The sequence below is a fragment of the Moschus berezovskii genome, chromosome 6 (genome assembly GCF_049115385.1).
Source record: "Moschus berezovskii isolate FMDL1 chromosome 6, NW_MosBer_1.0, whole genome shotgun sequence".
Classification (NCBI taxonomy): domain Eukaryota; kingdom Metazoa; phylum Chordata; class Mammalia; order Artiodactyla; family Moschidae; genus Moschus; species Moschus berezovskii.
In genome coordinates this window covers 104561491-104579586 of record NC_142465.1, presented here as the reverse complement: position 1 = coordinate 104579586, position 18096 = coordinate 104561491, and the positions used below count along the sequence as shown (strand labels likewise).

General features: G+C 36.5%; 1 protein-coding gene across 1 annotated transcript; it reads left to right on the top strand.

The window, feature by feature from the left end:
* The first annotated feature begins 1696 nt into the window (after window positions 1-1696).
* On the top strand, window positions 1697-13016 carry LOC129536880 (natural killer cells antigen CD94-like). The gene is made up of 6 exons (XM_088837340.1): window positions 1697-1758; window positions 4444-4536; window positions 4881-4931; window positions 7798-7949; window positions 9984-10087; window positions 10188-13016. The coding sequence occupies exons 1-6, from the start codon at window positions 1728-1730 to the stop codon at window positions 10306-10308; spliced, it is 552 nt and encodes a 183-aa protein (XP_088693466.1). The 5' UTR covers window positions 1697-1727; the 3' UTR covers window positions 10309-13016.
* The last annotated feature ends 5080 nt before the right edge of the window (window positions 13017-18096 follow it).

Here is an 18096-nt window from a genome sequence, read left to right as displayed (position 1 = left end):
AAATCTATGGTCTCTATCGGCAGATCATCAGAATTCCCATGTATTTCAGTTAGAAAGTAGATAAGAATCAATATTTTCTCAAGGCAGGTATTGCATCACTTTTTTTGATAGACATTGAGATATTCTACACAGTTAAGTTGAATACTTAATCTGATCGTTAGACATTTAATGGAATTTTAAGCAAATTATCTGGTTATTGCTTGTACTCTAAAATACTCATAATAGGGACTTCCCTGGTGGTTCAGTGAATGAGACTCCAAGTTACAATGCAGGGTGCCCGGGTTCGATACTTGATCGGGGGAACTAGATCACATATGCATTAATGAAGATGGAAGACCCCACACACTACAATCCCACAAACTACAACTAAGATCAGTTGCAGGCAAATTAATAGATAAATATTTAAATAAATAAAATGCTCATCATCAAAGTTAAATAAGGTGACTTAAAAAACTATACAAATAACATAAAAGCTAAGTTTTCAGAAAAAAGTGTGTAAAACTCTTAGTACAACATTGTAAAACAATTATTCTACAAATAAAAATTAAAGAAAAAAGCTCTTAGGAAAATTTACAATGAATAAAACTAGATCACTATGAAACATTAAAATAAAGACACCCATGTATCTGTGAAAATGAAATGATCATGCTGCTGCTGCTAAGTCGCTTCAGTTGTGTCCGACTCTGTATGACCCCACCGACGGCAGCCCACTATGCTCCTCTGTCCCTGGGATTCTCCAGGCAAGAATACTGGAGTGGGTTGCCATTTCCTTCTTTAATGCATGAAAGTGAAAAGTGAAAGTGAAGTCTCTCAGTCGTGCCCGACTCTTAGCGACCCCATGTACTGCACCCTACCAGGCTCCTCCGTCCATGGGATTTTCCAGGCAAGAGTATTGGAGTGGGTTGCCACTGCCTTCTCCGAAATGATCATAATCATGATTAAAATATATGTATGATTATAATCATGATTAAAATGTATGTATTTAATATTTTTACCTGGTGATACGTCAAAAACAGATTAGGTTCATGTTTTGCACTTTAGGTGATTAAAGATGGACGAGGCAATCATGCAGATAAAAAAGACAATCATAATTCTAATGTCTATACAGTCCATGGAATTCTCTAGGCCAGAACACTAGAGTGGGTAGCCTTTCCCTTCTCCAGGGGGATCTTCCCAACCCAGGGGTCGAACCCAGGTCTCCCACATTGCAGGCAGATTCTTTACCAGTTGAGCCACAAGGGAAGCCCATATCTAGCCTTAATACAGGGTAAAATTTCAATCTTGGCCATTGCTGATTCAACAACTTAAGCTGAATTGTAATAATTTTAACTCTTTTCTATTGTCCATTTAAAAATTATATAGTTATTTTCACATCTCTGAAATAACATACAGAATTATCTTAGCATCAATAATTTTAAGAGAAAAGATCTTTCTATGGGTACATTCAAAATCTGTACTGACTCTACACTATTGGACTTAATGCTTTATCCACAGTTTCATTGAATTCAGACATCTTGAGATGAAACTGCTAGTAATTTGAGAAGGAAGGGTTGCCTTAAGCATTTATGTTCTGACAGTTCCTATGATGAATGCAGTTTGATAGTAATTCATACTCTACAAAAGGAATAGGCAAAAAAACAGAGGAGTCATGTGATTATTCTCTTACCATAAAAGAAAATTGTTTGGAGCGTGAGGTTGAATGCTGACTCTGACATCACGTATTCAAAATGCAAGGTGCCCAAAGTTGCATAAACAAAAGTAAGTATATGAATTTTTGTGTCATGGGGCTGCAGGGACTGGGATTCATTTTATGTAATATAGTAATATAATGCTTAAAAATAAACAACATAAATAAAAAAACTTGAGAATTTATTTTGTATGTGGATGAACGGTCGATTATATTTTCAGACACTTAACTGTAGATCAAAATCTCTGTTATTGGCTTTTAATCTGCCTATCTGCCCCCATCTGAAATTCCTATTATTAAGGTTATGGTTCCGAGCACAAAAATATGCAACTTGAATTATCAGTCTCTTATCTGAACTAGATACACAATAAATGATTATAATAATTAACATATTAGTAAAAATAAAGAGTCCAGTATTAAAAGAAACTTTCAATGCTAGTATCAATGAAGCACTGAGTGTGTAGGCTTAGATCAGTTGAAGCAGTTGTAGGGTATGGATATGTGTGTGTTTTATAGGACAATCATGGGAAGTTTTCTGATTCTACTTTTTATATCTTTGCTTTCCATACCTGGGTTAAAGTGGCAGAGATCAAAAGCTCAGAATGAGAGATGAAAAATTCAAATCACTCTGTACTAAAAATAATAAATAAAAATCAACACAACTTATAGACTCAGAGAGATAGGCTTGATTTGAAATACAGGTCATGCATGCTCTAGAGAAAGACTACTAGGGTTTCAAACGTAGGTAAACTTGGTTTAGTACTTTAGCTTTACTGTACCTTATTTTCTCATTGGTAAAACAAGCATATTTATTTATCTTTATTATTAAGTCATATCCAGGGATAAAAATAAGATAATATATCCCACGTGATTTAATCTATATTTGACACAAAGCAAATAATAAATATTCTCCTTATTAAAAAAGGAAAATTCAGTATCAATTTTTTTACACTATGTAAATTTACCTTTCATTTCCCCATATATTCCATTTTCCAAGTAATTTTTTAGATGACTTTGATGTTCAAACATTAGAAAAATTTTTTCCCTCTCACTTTATTTTGTGATAGTCAAAGTGTCTGCATTATGCAAGTTCAGTGAGAATTTCCTGTATTGTGGTTCCTGAAGCATTTTAGAAGACGATTTTACTGCCTCTTTTCATACTACACATCCATGTCTCATCGGCAGAAGATTTGAACACACTTTGGTACCCAGTTTTTCTTATTTTAAAGGTTTCCTTCACAACTTTTGGGTCCCTTAGCCTCCAGCTTAGCTTCTAGATCTAATCTCATTTCTCGGAATCAGCATCCATTGTGTGTTACCGTCACTGACATTGGACAACATCTCACATGGCAGGTATGTGCATCCCAAGTCATAACATGGAAAAAATGAAAATATCTAGGAAAGATATCTCATGAGCATGACTGATTTCAGGGAATGCTTTAATAAAAAGGGTGCAGTTTTAGGCTTCCCATGTTTCAGCACTTTTTACTTCAATTTCACTTTTCTGATTCTTCATTCTGTAACTTAGAAATGACTTTGTGAAGTTTTGTCAACAGATTTGCAGAGTTGATTTTGACAAGGATAGCTCTAAATTCTGATTGTGATCTGAATTTACGAGGAAAAAATGTAAACAATATAATTCTAGCTTGGACATAAATAGAAAATGCTAAATATTAACAACTCAATGCTTGAAAGTGCTTTTTTAAATTTGCCGTTTGTGTTATGACACCCCAGAATCATCCAGATTAACATTTTGATGCATTGCACTGTTATTCAAGACACCATGTTTTGGGGTGCACTCATGTTAATGCAGAATCTTCTGATGCTAGATTACTTTAGGGTAAAGGTCTTGTAAGCAAGCAATTTTCAGCATGAGAAAATGTAGTATACGTGAAAAATGGTTCCTGTAAAAATGAATGCTATGTGTCATAAGTTAATGTACTGTGGAAATGAAGCCAAGCTCTCAAGTACAAGCTCTGTACATTGATTGTGAAGCCTGTCACCACACTAGGTCCAGCGTACTACCATGTCTTCTCTTCCTGGTGGAGCCTCTACAAAGCTATCAGCAGCTTGACATTTCTTACAGTAGTGAATATGTTGAGATTAGCAGAAGGGCATGCTCCCAAAGGAAGCCTGGCATGCTGCAATCCATGGGGTCTCAAAGAGTCAGACACAACCAAGCGACTGAACTGAACACTCCCAAGTATTGTAATAGTTTTGTGACAATGATAGAATATGTTAAAAGAAAGACTCTGGGTTTAGAAAAGCTTTCATTTGAATTCTGATTTGGGTACTTAATAGCTTTGAACCTTGGGAAAAATAACCTTGTTAATGGACAGTAAGTTTTCTGATCTACTTAACGAGAGTCATACATTCTATCTTGTGATTTTGTTGCCGTTGTTTCTGTGAAAATAAATTCATTATATCAGCCCATTAACTAGAACTTTGTGCCTGTTGATCTCTTTTTACTACAGATCTCTAAGCTTCTTTGCCAAATTAAAAAATTAAAGGTAAATACTGAGATAGAGAGGATAAAGAGGAAAATGTATGGATAATCTCACTGAAGAATAAAGTACATTATATAAAAATGTTGGTAACAAGTGGAGTTCTGAATGGAATATTTTCATTTTCCAGCATTTTTCTGGCAAAATGATTGGGTTATCAAGCCAAAGAACTTTTTGGTTCCTCTCACTGGTTTCTGCTTTTAAGAATTCCTGTGTTTGTTCTTTAAATCATTACCCTCTCTTTGTTTACAGGTTTTCAGACCACTCCATGGAGGCTGATTTCTGGGGTTTTAGGAGTAATATGCCTTTTGTTGATGGCAACTTTGGGAGTTTTGTTGAAAAATTGTAAGTTTTTATAGTCAAGGCTATATATAAAAAATCTAAGTTGTGATGAAGCTATCTTACAAGAAAAGTTTCATTTTGCTAACATGTAAAAGATTCTGATGCTGGAAAAGACTGAAGGCAAAAGAGAAGCGGGTGGCAGAGGATGAGATGGTTAGATAGCATCACTGACTCACTGGACATGAATTTGAGCAAACTCCCAGAGAGAGTGGAGGACAGAGGAGCCTGGTGTGCTGTAGTCTATGGGGTCGCAAAAAGTCAGACATGGACTTAGTGACTGAACAACAATATTTTGTTATTTCATAAATGTTTATCTGACAAAGTAAATTTCTTATCATTTCTTACAGCATTTACTAAACAAAGTGTTCAGCTTGGACCCACCACAGATCTCACTGAAGGTTGGTTTCACACTTTGGAAAATTTTTGTGTTGGTAGAGAAGGAAATAAATAGTTTCTTGGTTTTCTCACACAGAAGCTTGATGGAATATTACACAGTCATACTGATTGATGTGGTAATTGTAGGATAGTCCCGTTTCATTGTTCATTTAAGAATGTATTAAATACAGTATATACTATATATATAATTAAATAATAAGAAAATTATTATATTGAAATAACATATTTTCCAATGTGAGTGATCATGTAAAAATAAACACAAAAATTACAGTAAATATAATTAACAAAAATAAATTGCAAATAAAAATGGCAAAAAATAAGTTGCAGTAAATATTCTAGCTAATTCTAATTACCTGCTTGTGTTTGTTGATAACCTTTACTTTTATATCTCTTTACCTTTACCTCTGATTCTTCTATAATTTAGAAAGCAATGTGGAGATTAATGCAATTCTAAACCCTACTTAACCAGTGAAAGTAAGTTCAAAGTCCTAGTTTTTTTTTTTTTGAAATAGAAGATCTTTTATTTGCTCTTCAACCCACTGTACTCTGGTTTCTCACCCTATCACCCAACAAAAGTCCAAGTTTTTAAATGTATGTTTATACTCAAATGCTCTCCAAGTTGTCTTCTGTGTTCATATATCTCTTTACTTGTATCATTTTCCCCCCTGAGCATTTTTCCAACATAATGAGATGCAATTGATAAAGGACATTGCATAAATTTAATGTGTGGGGCTTCCCCAATGGCTGAGTGGTAAAGAATCCCCCCTACAACGCTGGAGACATGAGTTCGATCCCTGGGTGGGGAAGATGTCCCAGAGAAGGAAATGGCAACCCACTCCAGTTTTCTTGCCTGGGAAATCCAGTGGTGAGAGGAACCTGGCTGGCTACAGTCCATGGGGTCGCAAAAGAGTCAGACACAACTTAGCAGCAAGTTTTGTGTACAATGTGCTGATTTGGTACACTTATTATTGCAATATTATTATCCAAAAGCATTCACTGACATCATCATTATGTCATACAACTATCATTGCTATTCATGGTGAGAACATTCAAGAACTACTCCTGTGGCAACTCACAAGTAAGTAATATGGTATTGTTAACCTTAGTTACAATGTTTCACAGTAGATTCCCAAAACGTATTCATTTTCTAACTGGAGAAGTGTATACCTATATATACATATATATATATATTTTTTATTTTTTTTGGTATTGGCCACAAAAGGTGGCTTGTGGAATCATAGCTTCTTGACCAGGGATTGAACCAGAGTCAGGGCAGTGAAAGTTTGAAATCTTAACCACTGGATCACCAAGGAATTCCAATGAACCTTTCAACAAACCCATTTATCCCACATCCCATCCCCTGGTAATTACCATTCTACTCTAAAATTTCAGCACCATTCATCTGGCAAAGATTTGAGTATTGTTGAAGACATTATCACTACTAAACTGAATGGTCCCATTTCAAGCAAATTATTCTTTTATTTTCATTTTGAAAATAAAGTATCCAGAATTCTTTTTTTTTTTTTTTTAATCTTCTGACTTGGCATATGGCATCATAGTTTCCCAACCAGAAATCAGAAACTTTGCACTGAAAGCCCAAAGCCTTAAAGACTGTACCACTAGGGAAGTCCTCAGAATTCTTTTGTGACTCAGGAAATATGCTAAAATGATTTCCTTCTTTACGTATCTCTTTCATCTAATTTACTCTTTCTTTCTTTTTTTTTTTTTTACCAAAAATTTGCTTTCATTTTGTTGTGATTTATGTAAATGTTGTCTTTGATCAAAAACAATACTCACCCCGAGGCATAAGAGCAGTCACAATTTTAGCATAGATGCAAAAGACAAATCGACAAAGAAAATGACAAAACAGAATCCCAGCATAGGCTACTTTTAATTACACAAGAGATCAACTTTGTGTCGCTTTCTCAAAAAAGGTTCTTACCACTGCCCCCCATCCTACCATCTGCTAAACTGTGTTTGAACATACTATTTCTTTGTATACTTACCCAAATTATCACTAAATATAGTATTCATAAATGATTGAAATTTATATAATTTTACCCCTATCTGAAACTCCAATACTTTGGCCAGCTCATGTGGAGTTGACTCACTGGAAAAGACTCTGATGCTGAAAGGGATTGAGGGCAGGAAGAGAGGGGGACGACAGAGAATGAGATGGCTGGATGGCATCACCAACTCGATGGACATGAGTTTGAGTGAACTCCGGGAGTTGGTGATGGACAGGGAGGCTTAGCGTGCTGTGATTCATGGGGTTGCAAAGAGTCGGACACAACTGAGCGACTGAACTGAACTGAACTGAACTGACCCCTATCTCTAGAATATAATCTCCATGAGAAAAGAGGGTCATGTCTGAGTTGTTTAAATTAATATTCTCTGAACTGTGGTGCATGCAGTAAATTCTCACAGAATATTTGTAGAAAAAATTAATAACAAATGATTTTTTGGGTTGCTGATTTATTTTTAAATTTTTATTTATTTATTTTTTCCAGACCATGAGTGGCATGTAGAAACCTTTTTTTAAAAAATTTATTTATATGTTTTAATTGGAGGCTAATTACTTTACAATATTGTAGTGTTTTTTGCCATACATTCATATGAATCAGTCATGTGTGTACATGTGTCCCCCATCCTGAACCCCCCTCCCACCTCCCACCCTATCCCATTCTTCAGGGTCATCCCAGTGCACTGGCCCTGAGGGCCCTGTCTCATGCATCGAACCTGGACTGGCAATCTATTTCACATATGGTAATATACATAAATAACAAGTGATTTTTGAAAAAGTGAATAACACTGAAAAAAAAATTGAACCTCCAATGTCGTCCAGTCATGTTTTATTTTTTCTCTTAGAATATGGCTGCTATTCTTGCCAAGAAAAGTGGATTGGCTACCAATGCAACTGTTATTTCATTTCTAATGAATTAAAAACATGGAAAGACAGTAGGGACTTTTGTGTTTCTCATAATTCCAGTCTACTTCAGATACAAAACAGAAATGAACTGGCAAGTACTTAATTCTGATTTTCTACATTTTCTTTGACTTAAGAAAATATATTGTCTAAGTAAGCTGAATATTTTGATTCAAGTCTTTAATCAGACAACAAATGGATGATTATATTTGAACTAATATCTTATACTTTGAAACTGTCACAAAACAAACCCAGAATTTCTCAAAGATTTACATTATAGGAGTGTTGACAGATAAAATACAGATAAAGTTTTAGAGAGACTTCAAAGTAGAAATAAAAATAACCTATTTTTAGCTCTATAATTGAACTTCTAATTTATTTTGTAATTATATACCTTTTGTTATCACTCTTGAGTGTAATGTGAAATGTATATGTAGAATATTATAAAACAATTAGCTCTTTTGTAGAATTTCTCTAGCTCCCTGTAGAACCTGTGCTAAAATTTATCCCTCAATGTGCTGTTGATTTGGGATCAGATTTGACTGATGGTCCCCTATGAAGGAAGTGTTCCATGAAAACTCTAACATCCATTATGACATTTTTCATTCCTTCAAGTGAGACTTTGTGGTACTTTTTTTCCCTCAGAAATGAATTTGATGAATGAGAAACACTTAGAGGCAAGTGACTGACTACACCTCCTAAATTAGAAGTTAAAAATGATTTTAGTTTGTATTAGTTTGGTCCAAAAGTAATTGTGGTTTTCCCTTGTTGAAAATTGCTGTTGGATATTGGAAAACATTCTTAAATAAATGTGATTATGTTATATACCATTTAATATGCATTTCTCACTTTAGGGTTTTTTTTTTTTTTTTGCTAATGACATCATTTGCTGTTTATTTTATATTTATTTTAGGCTATAGAAACTATGTTAGATAAAAAGCAAATTTAAGCAATTTTTAAATTCAAGTTCAAAATGAGTTATAAAGCAGTGGAGACAACTTGCAACATCAACAATGCATTTGGCTCAGGAACTGCTAACAAAAGTACAGTGCAGCAGTGGTTCAAGAAGTTTTGCAAAGGAGACAAGTGCCTTGAAGATGAGGAGAGCAGTGGCCGACCATCGGAAGTTGACAATGACCAACTGAGAGGATCATCAAAGCTGATCCTCTTACAACTACACAAGAAGTTGCTTAAGAACTCAGCATTAACCATACATTCTGTGATCATTTGGCATTTGAAGCAAATTAGAAATGTGTGAAAGCTCTAAAAGTGGGGGGCCTCATGAACTGACTGAAAATTAAAAAATCATTATTTTGAAGTGCCGTTTTCTCTTATTCTATTCAACAGCAGACCATTTCTCAAGTGGATTGTGATGTGTGACGAAAAGTGGATTTTATACAACTGGCGATGACCAGCTCAGTGGCTGGACCCAAAAGAAGCTCCAAACCATTTCCCAAAGCCAAACTTGGACCAAAAAAATGTCATGGTCACTGTTTGGTGGTTTGCTGCTGGTCTGATCCACTACAGCTTTCTGAATCCCAGTGAAACCATTACATCTGAGAAATCTTCTCAGCAAATCAAAAAGATGCACCAAAAACTGCAATGCCTGAAGCTGGCATAGATCAACAGATAGGACCCAATTCTTCTCCATGAAAATGCCTGACTGCAGGTTGCAAAACAAGCACTTCAAAAGTTGAACAAATTGGGCTACAAAGTTTTACCTCATCTGCCACAGTCACCTGATTTCTTGCCAATTGACTACCACTTCTTCAAGTATCTCCATGAATTTTTGCAGGGAAAATGCTTCCACAACCAACAGGAAGCAGAAAATGCTTTCCAAGAGTTCATCAAATCCCAAAGTATGGATTTTTATGTTACAGGAATAAACTTATTTATCGATGGCCAAAATGTGTTGATTGTCATGGTTCCTATTTTGATTAACAAAGATGTGTTTGAGTTTAGTTATAATGATTTAACATTTATGGCCCGAAACCACAATTACTTTTTTGTACCAACCTGATAGAACTGAAAAACTGAATCTGATACTGGACACTGACCTTCTTAAAAGTATACGTTTCCTAGAGTAGATTTGAAATAGGTTAATGTGTTGGTCTCTGTTTCCAAGCAGGATTTTATGAAGTTCAGTTCCAGTTTTTACTGGATTGGACTTTCTTACAGTGAAGAACATCATGCCTGGTTGTGGGAGGACAATTCTACTCTCTCCCAAGATCTGTAAGTTTCTGGCATCAAAACTTTTTCTGTTCTTTTTGAGTTTATCCTTGGATTTGATCATTCCTTTTCCCATATACTAATCATATCTTCTTCATTACAGAGTTCCTTCATTTCACACTGTAAATCCAAAGAACTGCATAATATATAACCCAAGCAAAAGTGCTCTGGATGAAGACTGTGAAAGTACATATAGTTATATCTGTAAGCAACAGTTTATTTAGATGTTTCTTGGGGCAGAAGTATTCTGCAATGAAGATTTAGACTTACTTAGAACGGCAACATATTATTACTATCTATTTCTGGGATCTGTAAAGTGTTTCAAATTGTGTCTTATCAATCATATAATTCTCATATATTTGAAAACATATGCTTAAATTTTTTATCAATACATAATTGATACATAAATTATATTGGTTTTAGATTACAACATAGCAATAACTAGACAGTAAGTCTAATCAACATTCATCACTGTTATAGTTACAATTTTTAAATTTTGCAATGTGTTTTAAAATTGATGAAACTTGTGTACCTACACTGAAATTATAGAGTCAAGATAAATAATTTCATGAATATTTAATGTATATGGTCAATTGTGTATTTCATAACTTATATATCTATTCTTAGAAATTCTCTTTGCTGAAATTTAAATAAAACCTAATTCCTACCAAATAATATATATCAAAATCATACCAGTCCTTTGTATGGCATACTAGGTTGAAAATTCCCATTCTGATCTCTTTTTTCTGGAAGCAAAAATAGCTTTAATGCTCTTTTTAAATTTCTGGATATCTATGCATCTATATCTTCTAATTTAGACCTGCAGGTGCCATATAATACTTTCTTCATGTACATCACAGGGTTCGGAGGGTTTCACATTTGTGTGTCTTCTCTTGATTCTACAAAGTTCCTCATAAGAATTGCAAGTCTCTGTCCAAGTATGTAGTCTCACAGATTATTTTCATGTTTTGGAAAAAGAAAGGTAATCTAAGCCCTGATCGCACAAATATACACTTATTTTGCTCCATAGATCTTTCTTGCCTCATGCTTATCTATCAGTAAAAAAAAACCAAAAAAGCAATTCTTACATGTGCTTTGAAGGTTTTAATCTCTCATCAATCCCAAAAATCTTTTCCTAAAAGTTATGTAATAAATACTAAACAATTACAATTTTGAGGGGTACAGGGAGAAGTTCATTTTATTGAGGGGTTTTCGAATAGGTCAAAGAAGGATTGAGAACATAGTGAGTTCTGATGCCTGTGACCTGAATGGGATCTTTCTAACCTCAGAGATATCAAAACCCAAGTCTTCCCCTTTTTTATAACTGTTGCATATAATTGACCCAGTTTCAAACCCTGGGTTGGAAAGATCCCTTGGAAAAGGGAATGGCTACCCACTCCAGTACTCTTTCCTGGAGAATTCCATGGACATCAGGCTCCTGCCTGATGGACTACAGTCCATGGGGGGGGGAGTGTCACAAAGAGTCAGACACGACTGAACCACTAACACTTTCACTTTTATACATCTTAAGAACATCTCTATTTGCTTTGTGATTTTATACTTTCATTAAATGGTGATAATTAAGAACCCAAAGTTGATTTTAAAAATACTGAGTCAATCTCCACACTGTTCTCCATAGTGGCTGGACTAGTTTGCATTCCCACCAACAGTGTAAGAGGGTTCCCTTTTCTCCACACCCTGTCCAGCATTTATTGCATGTAGACTTTTGGATAGCAGCCATTCTGACTGGTGTGAAATGGTATCTCATTGTGGTTTTGATTTGCATTTCTCTGATTATGAGGGAAGTTGAGCATTTTTTCATGTGCTTGTTAGCTATCTTTATGTCTTCTTTGGAGAAATGTCTGTTTAGTTCTTTGGCCCATTTTTTGATTGGGTCGTTTATTTTTCTGGAATTGAGCTGCAGGAGCTGCTTGTATATTTTGGAGATTAATTCTTTGTCAGTTGTTTCATTTGCTATTAATTTCTCCCATTGTGTGGAGACTCCTCAAAAAACTGGAAATAGAACTGCCATATGATCCAGCAATCGCACTCCTGGGCGTACACACCGAGGAAACCAGAATTGAAAGAAACACATGTACTCCAATGTTCATTGCAGCACTGTTTATAATAGCGAGGACATGGAAGCAACCTAGATGTCCATCTGCAGATGAATGGATAAGAAAGCTACATATACACAATGGAGTATTTTTCAGCCATCAAAAATAATGCATTTGAATCAGTTCTAATGAGGTGGATGAAATTGGAGCCTATTATACAGAGTGAAGTAAACCAGAAAGAAAAACATCAATACAATATACTAACGCATATATGGAATTTAGAAAGATGGTAACCTTAACCCTGTATACAAGACAGCAAAAGAGACATAGGTGTATAGAACAGTCTTTGGGACTCTGTTGGAGAGGGTTAAGGTGGGATGATTTGGGAGAATGGCATTGTAGCATGTATATTATCATAAGTGAAATGAATCACCAGTCCAGATTCGACGCATGATACAGGATGCTTGGGGCTGGTGGACGGGGATGACCTGGAGGGAGGATATGGGGAAGAGGGAGTTGGGAGGGGGGTTCAAGAAGGGGAACACATGTACACCTGGGGCGGATTCGTGTCAATGTATGGCAAAACCAGCCAATATATTAATGTAAAGTAATTTGCCTCCAATAAAAAATAAAAAAAAATAAAGACATTGCAGACAATTCTAAAAGAATGGGAGAACAAAAAAAAAAGAAAGAAAAGTGGAAAGAAGTTGGCTTACAATGGCAAATACCAGTGTTCATCTCTGCAGCCTCTTTTGTTGATGAAATTAGACATTTATTATTATAAATGATTTTTTACAATGACAAAATGAGGGACATTTAGGGAAGATAGGTATTATAATAATTAATAAAGTTTTGTACTTAAAAAAAATACTGAGTCAAGATGAGGAAAGAACCTCTTACGTTTTATTTCTCAAAACATAATAGTACTACAAGTTGAACACTTCACATTTTTGTATGAAGGTTGACTCAGGAAAAATGCACTTGTTATATTATGAAAAATACAAAATAGACTATAGCATCTTTCAAATGCTTAACATGGACTAAGCAAACATGCACTGAACTTTATAGATACTTGAAATGTTTGCCTTTGCTGCCCATGTAATTTTCATAACAATAATATAGTTCTAATTGAATATAAAAGGAAAATTATAAACAAAGTTACACACATACACACACCATCTTTTTTTATCACTTCCAGAATGTAGGGAAAAGGAAATTTTCAAAAATCAAAGCTATTGTATTTGTAACAAACAGCTTATTTAGCTGTTTTCTTAGAAAAAATTCAAATCTCATCTGTCTAAATATGGAACCTCTTTTATTTTAATAAATTATGCTCATTTCTCTATCTCTAGAAGATTAAATGTATCCATGTCTATTTCATCTCTTTTAATAAATATTCATTAATTAAGTCAAACTCTTTGTGACCCCATAACTGTCGCCTACCAACCCACGCTGCTCTGTTCAAGGGATTTCCTATGCAAGAGTACTGGAGTGGTAGCCATTTCTTTCTCCAGGGGATCTTCCTGACCCAGGGATCAAACCTGGGTCTCCTGCATTGCAGGCAGATCTGAGCATGCATCTGAGCCATCAGGGAAGCTTCAATATATACTACACAAAAACATTTGAAACCACTTATATTGTTGTTGATAAAATGTATGTGTTTCTACTCAATATATAAAGATTCAGAAAATTATTTTTAAATTTCCTAATTTTATTGTGTTTTGTTAAACTTGAGTCTCCTGATTGAATCCTTGGTTCATGTGATTGCTTCCCAATTTTTCTCGAAATAAAAATAATTTATGTTCTTGTCTCTTACAATTCCTCACTTTTTGTTTTTCTTGGGTGTTTTTGTTCATCCTTCTCAAAAAGGAGTCATTCATATTTCTTTCTTCCCCTGATCATTCCATTAAACTCTTTCCCTAAGTGTCAAATATCATATACTGTAAAACTCACTTTTGTAATAATGGTACACATATATCTTTCGAATCCTGCATTGATATTCTTCAGTTGTGTTCAGTTGCTCAGTTGTGTCTGACACTTCACAACCTCATGAACCACAGCATGCCAGGCCTCCCTGTCCATCACCAACTCCCAAAGTTTACCCAAACTCATGTCCATTGAGTTGGTGATGCCATTCAACAACCTCATCCTTGGTTGTCCCCTTCTCCTCCAGCATCAGGGTCTTTTCAAATGAGTCAGCTCTTTCTTTCAGGTGGCCAAAGTATTGGAGTTTCAACTTCAACATCAGTCCTTCCAATGAACACCCAAGATTGATTTCCTTTAGGATGGACTGGTTGGATCTCCTTGCTGTCCAGGGACTCTCAAGAGTCTTATCCAACACGATGGTTCAAAAGCATCAATTCTTTGGGCTCAGCTTTCTTTACAGTCCAACTCTCACATCCATACATGACTACTGGAAAAACCATAACCTTGACTAGACGAACCTTTGTTGACAAAGTAATGTCTCTGCTTTTTAATATGCTGTCTAGGTTGGTCATAATTTTCCTTCCAAGGAGTAAGCGTCTTTTAATTTCATGGCTGCAATCAGCATCTGCAGTGATTTTGGAGCCCAAAATATAAGCTCAGCCACAGTTTCCACTGTTTCCCAATCTATTCGCCATGAAGTGATGGGACCTAGATGGAGAAACAGTGGAAACAGTGTCACACTTTACTTTTTTGGGCTCTAAAATCACTGCAGATGCTGATTGCAGCCATGAAATTAAGACACTTACTCCTTGGAAGGAAAGTTATGACCAACCTAGGTAGCATATTAAAAAGCAGAGACATTACTTTGCCAACCAAGGTCTGTCTAGTCAAGGCTATGGTTTTTCCTGTGGTCATGTATGGATGTGAGAGTTGGACTGTGAAGAAAGCTGATCGCTGAAGAATTGATGCTTTTGAACTGTGGTGTTGGAGAAGACTCTTGAGAGTCCCTCGGACTGCAAGGAGATCCAACCAGTCCATTCTAAAGGAGATCAATCCTGGGTGTTCATTGGAAGGACTGATGCCGAAGCTGAAACTCCAGTACTTCGGCCACCTCATGCGAAGAGTTGACTCACTGGAAAAGACCCTGATGCTGGGAGGGATTGGGGGCAGGAGGAGAAGGGGAAGACAGAGAATGAGATGGCTGGATGGCATCACCGACTCGATGGACATGAGTTTGAGTGAACTCCGGGAGTTGGTGATGGACAGGGAGGCCTGGCGTGCTGTGGTTCATGGGGTCGCAAAGAGTCGGACACGACTGAACGACTGAACTGAACTGAACTGAACTGATGGGACCGGATGCCATGATCTTAGTTTTCTGAATGTTGAGCTTTAAGCCAACTTTTTCACTCTCCTCTTTCACTTTCATCAAGAGGCTCTTTAGTTCTTCTTCACTTTTTGCCATAAGGGTGGTGTCATATGCGTATCTGAGGTTATTGATATTTCTCCCGGCAATCTTAATTCCAGCTTGTGATTCTTCCAGGCCAATGTTTCTCATGATGTACTCTGCATATAAGTTAAATAAGCAGGGTGACAATATACAGCCTTGACATACTCGTTTTCCTGTTTGGAACCAGTCTGTTGTTCCATGTCCGGTTCTAACTTTTGCTTCCTGACCTGCATACAGATTTCTCAAGAGGCAGGACAGGTGGTCTGGTATTCCCACCTCTTTCAGAATTTTCCACAGTTTATTATGATCCATACAGTCAAAGGCTTTGGCATAGTCAATAAAGCAGAAATAGATGTTTTTCCGGAATTCTCTTGCTTTTTTGATGATCCAGCAGATGTTGGCAATTTGATCTCGGGTTCTTCTGCCTTTTCTAAAACACCCTGAACATCTGGAATTTCACAGTTCATGTATTGCTGAAGCCTGGCTTGGAGAATTTTGAGCATTACTTTACTAGCGTGTGAGATGAGTGCAATTTTGTGGTAGTTTGAGCATTTTTTGGCATTGCCTTTCTTTGGGACTGGAATGAAAACTGACCTTTTCCAGTCTTGGGGCCACTGTTGAATTTTCCAAATTTGCTGACATATTGAGTGCATCACTTTCACAGCATCATGTTTAGGAATTTGAAATAGCTCAGCTGGAATTCCATCACCTCCACTAGCTTTGTTTGTAGTGTTGCTTCCCAAGGCCCACTTGTCTTCATATTCCAGGATGTCTGGCTCTAGGTGAGTAATCACACCACCGTGATTATCTGGGTCATGAAGCTCTTTTTTTTACAGTTCTTCTGCGTATTCCCGCCACCTCTTCTTAATGTCTTCTGCTTCTGTTATGTCCATACCCTTTCCTTTATTGAGCCCATTTTTGCATGAAATGTTCCCTTTGTGTCTCTAATTTTCTTGAAAACATCTCCCGTCTTTCACTTTCTATTGATATTCTTACTGCTACTGCTAAGTCCCTTCAGTCGTGTCCGACTCTGTGTGATCCCATAGACGGAAGCCTACCAGGCTCCCCCATCCTTGGGATTCTCCAGGCAAGAACACTGGAGTGGGTTGCCATTTCCTTATCCAATGTGTGAAAGTGAAAAGTGAAAGTGAAGCCGCTCAGTCGTGTCTGACCCTTAGCGACCCCACGGACTGCAGCCTACATGGCCCCTCCATCCATGGGATTTTCTAGGCAATAGTACTGGAGTGGCTTGCCATTGCCTTCTCCGATATTCTTAGGTTGTATCTAATTGTATATTTCAAGCACTAATAACACAGTTGAGAGTATATGATTTAATTTCACCATTTCATCATACAGTATGAGAATGTAATGAAACCTTTTCATTTATTGCTTGTTAGACAATGTGACTATCACACCAAAGCCATTTTTACTCTTGAATAAAGTGAGAGAAGAAATAAACTTAAGTCATACTATGATAGATGCAGGCTTCCCAGATGGGTCATACAGTAAGGAATCTGCCTGCGATGAGGGAGACCTTGGTTTGATCCCTGGGTTGGGAAGATCCCCTGGAGGAGGGCATGACAACACACTCCAGAATTCTTGACTGGGGAATCCCCGTGGAAAGAGGAGCCTGGCTGGCTACAATCCATGGGGTCCCAAAAAGTCAGACATGACTGAGCAACTAAGCACACATGATACATATATATTAATAATTGCCATCTTTCAAATCATTTGAAACCTAAAGTTATGAATCATTTCTTGGAGACTTAAATTTTTTGTTTTTGTGTATTATTTTGCAGAAGCAAAGCATGGACATGCTTTAAAATTCCACAGTACAGAAGAGGTTATTAGGAAAGTCAGTAATTCTTTTCCCTATTTGTCATTACTGTGGTCCTGCCCCAGGGGCAAACTAATTATTATTCTGTTTTTTATACTTTTATTAGCTTTCTGTATAAAAGTAGGAAGAAGTATTTTTTACATTTCTAGCCCAGAATAAATCTTGAAATATAGCAAAATCAAGGCTTGAAATATTTTTCTAATTGACCATTAGGAGAGTTCCATTCTGTTTTTTATTGTTGTTGTCTTTGTCGAGGGCTTATGAGGCTTATTGGGTGTTACAAGAATAAGGGTGTTACGTGAGATGGATCTTATCTCTTTCAAAGGCAAATTATCTCCAGATAACAATAAGATGAATAGTTATAATATGGCTTGCTGCTGCTGCTGCTGCTAAGTCACTTCAGTCGTGTCTGACTCTGTGTGACCCCATAGACGGAAGCCCACCAGCCTCCCCCGTCCCTGGGATTCTCCAGGCAAGAACACTGGAGTGGGTTGCTATTTCCTTCTCCAATGTGTGAAAGTGAAAAGTGAAGTCGCTCAGTTGTGTCCGACCCTTAGCGACCCCACGGACTGCAGCCTACCAGGCTCCTCCATCCATGGGATTTTCCAGGCAAGCGTATGGGAGTGGCTTGCCATTGCCTTCTTCGATAATATGGCTTAGGAGGAGGAAATTCATAATACCCTCCCATACAGAGAGTGAGTCATCTTCAGAAGTTTCCCCATTTTCTATTATGATTCAAGAAATT

Excerpts from the sequence above, each read along its gene's own strand:
- LOC129536880 (XM_088837340.1), top strand. The coding sequence starts at position 1,728 with ATGCAAGGTGCCCAAAGTTGCATAAACAAAA. Across the intron at positions 1,759-4,443 it reads CCAAAGTTGCATAAACAAAA|GTTTTCAGACCACTCCATGG; the intron begins GTAAGTATATGA and ends CTTTGTTTACAG. Across the intron at positions 4,537-4,880 it reads GGGAGTTTTGTTGAAAAATT|CATTTACTAAACAAAGTGTT; the intron begins GTAAGTTTTTAT and ends CATTTCTTACAG.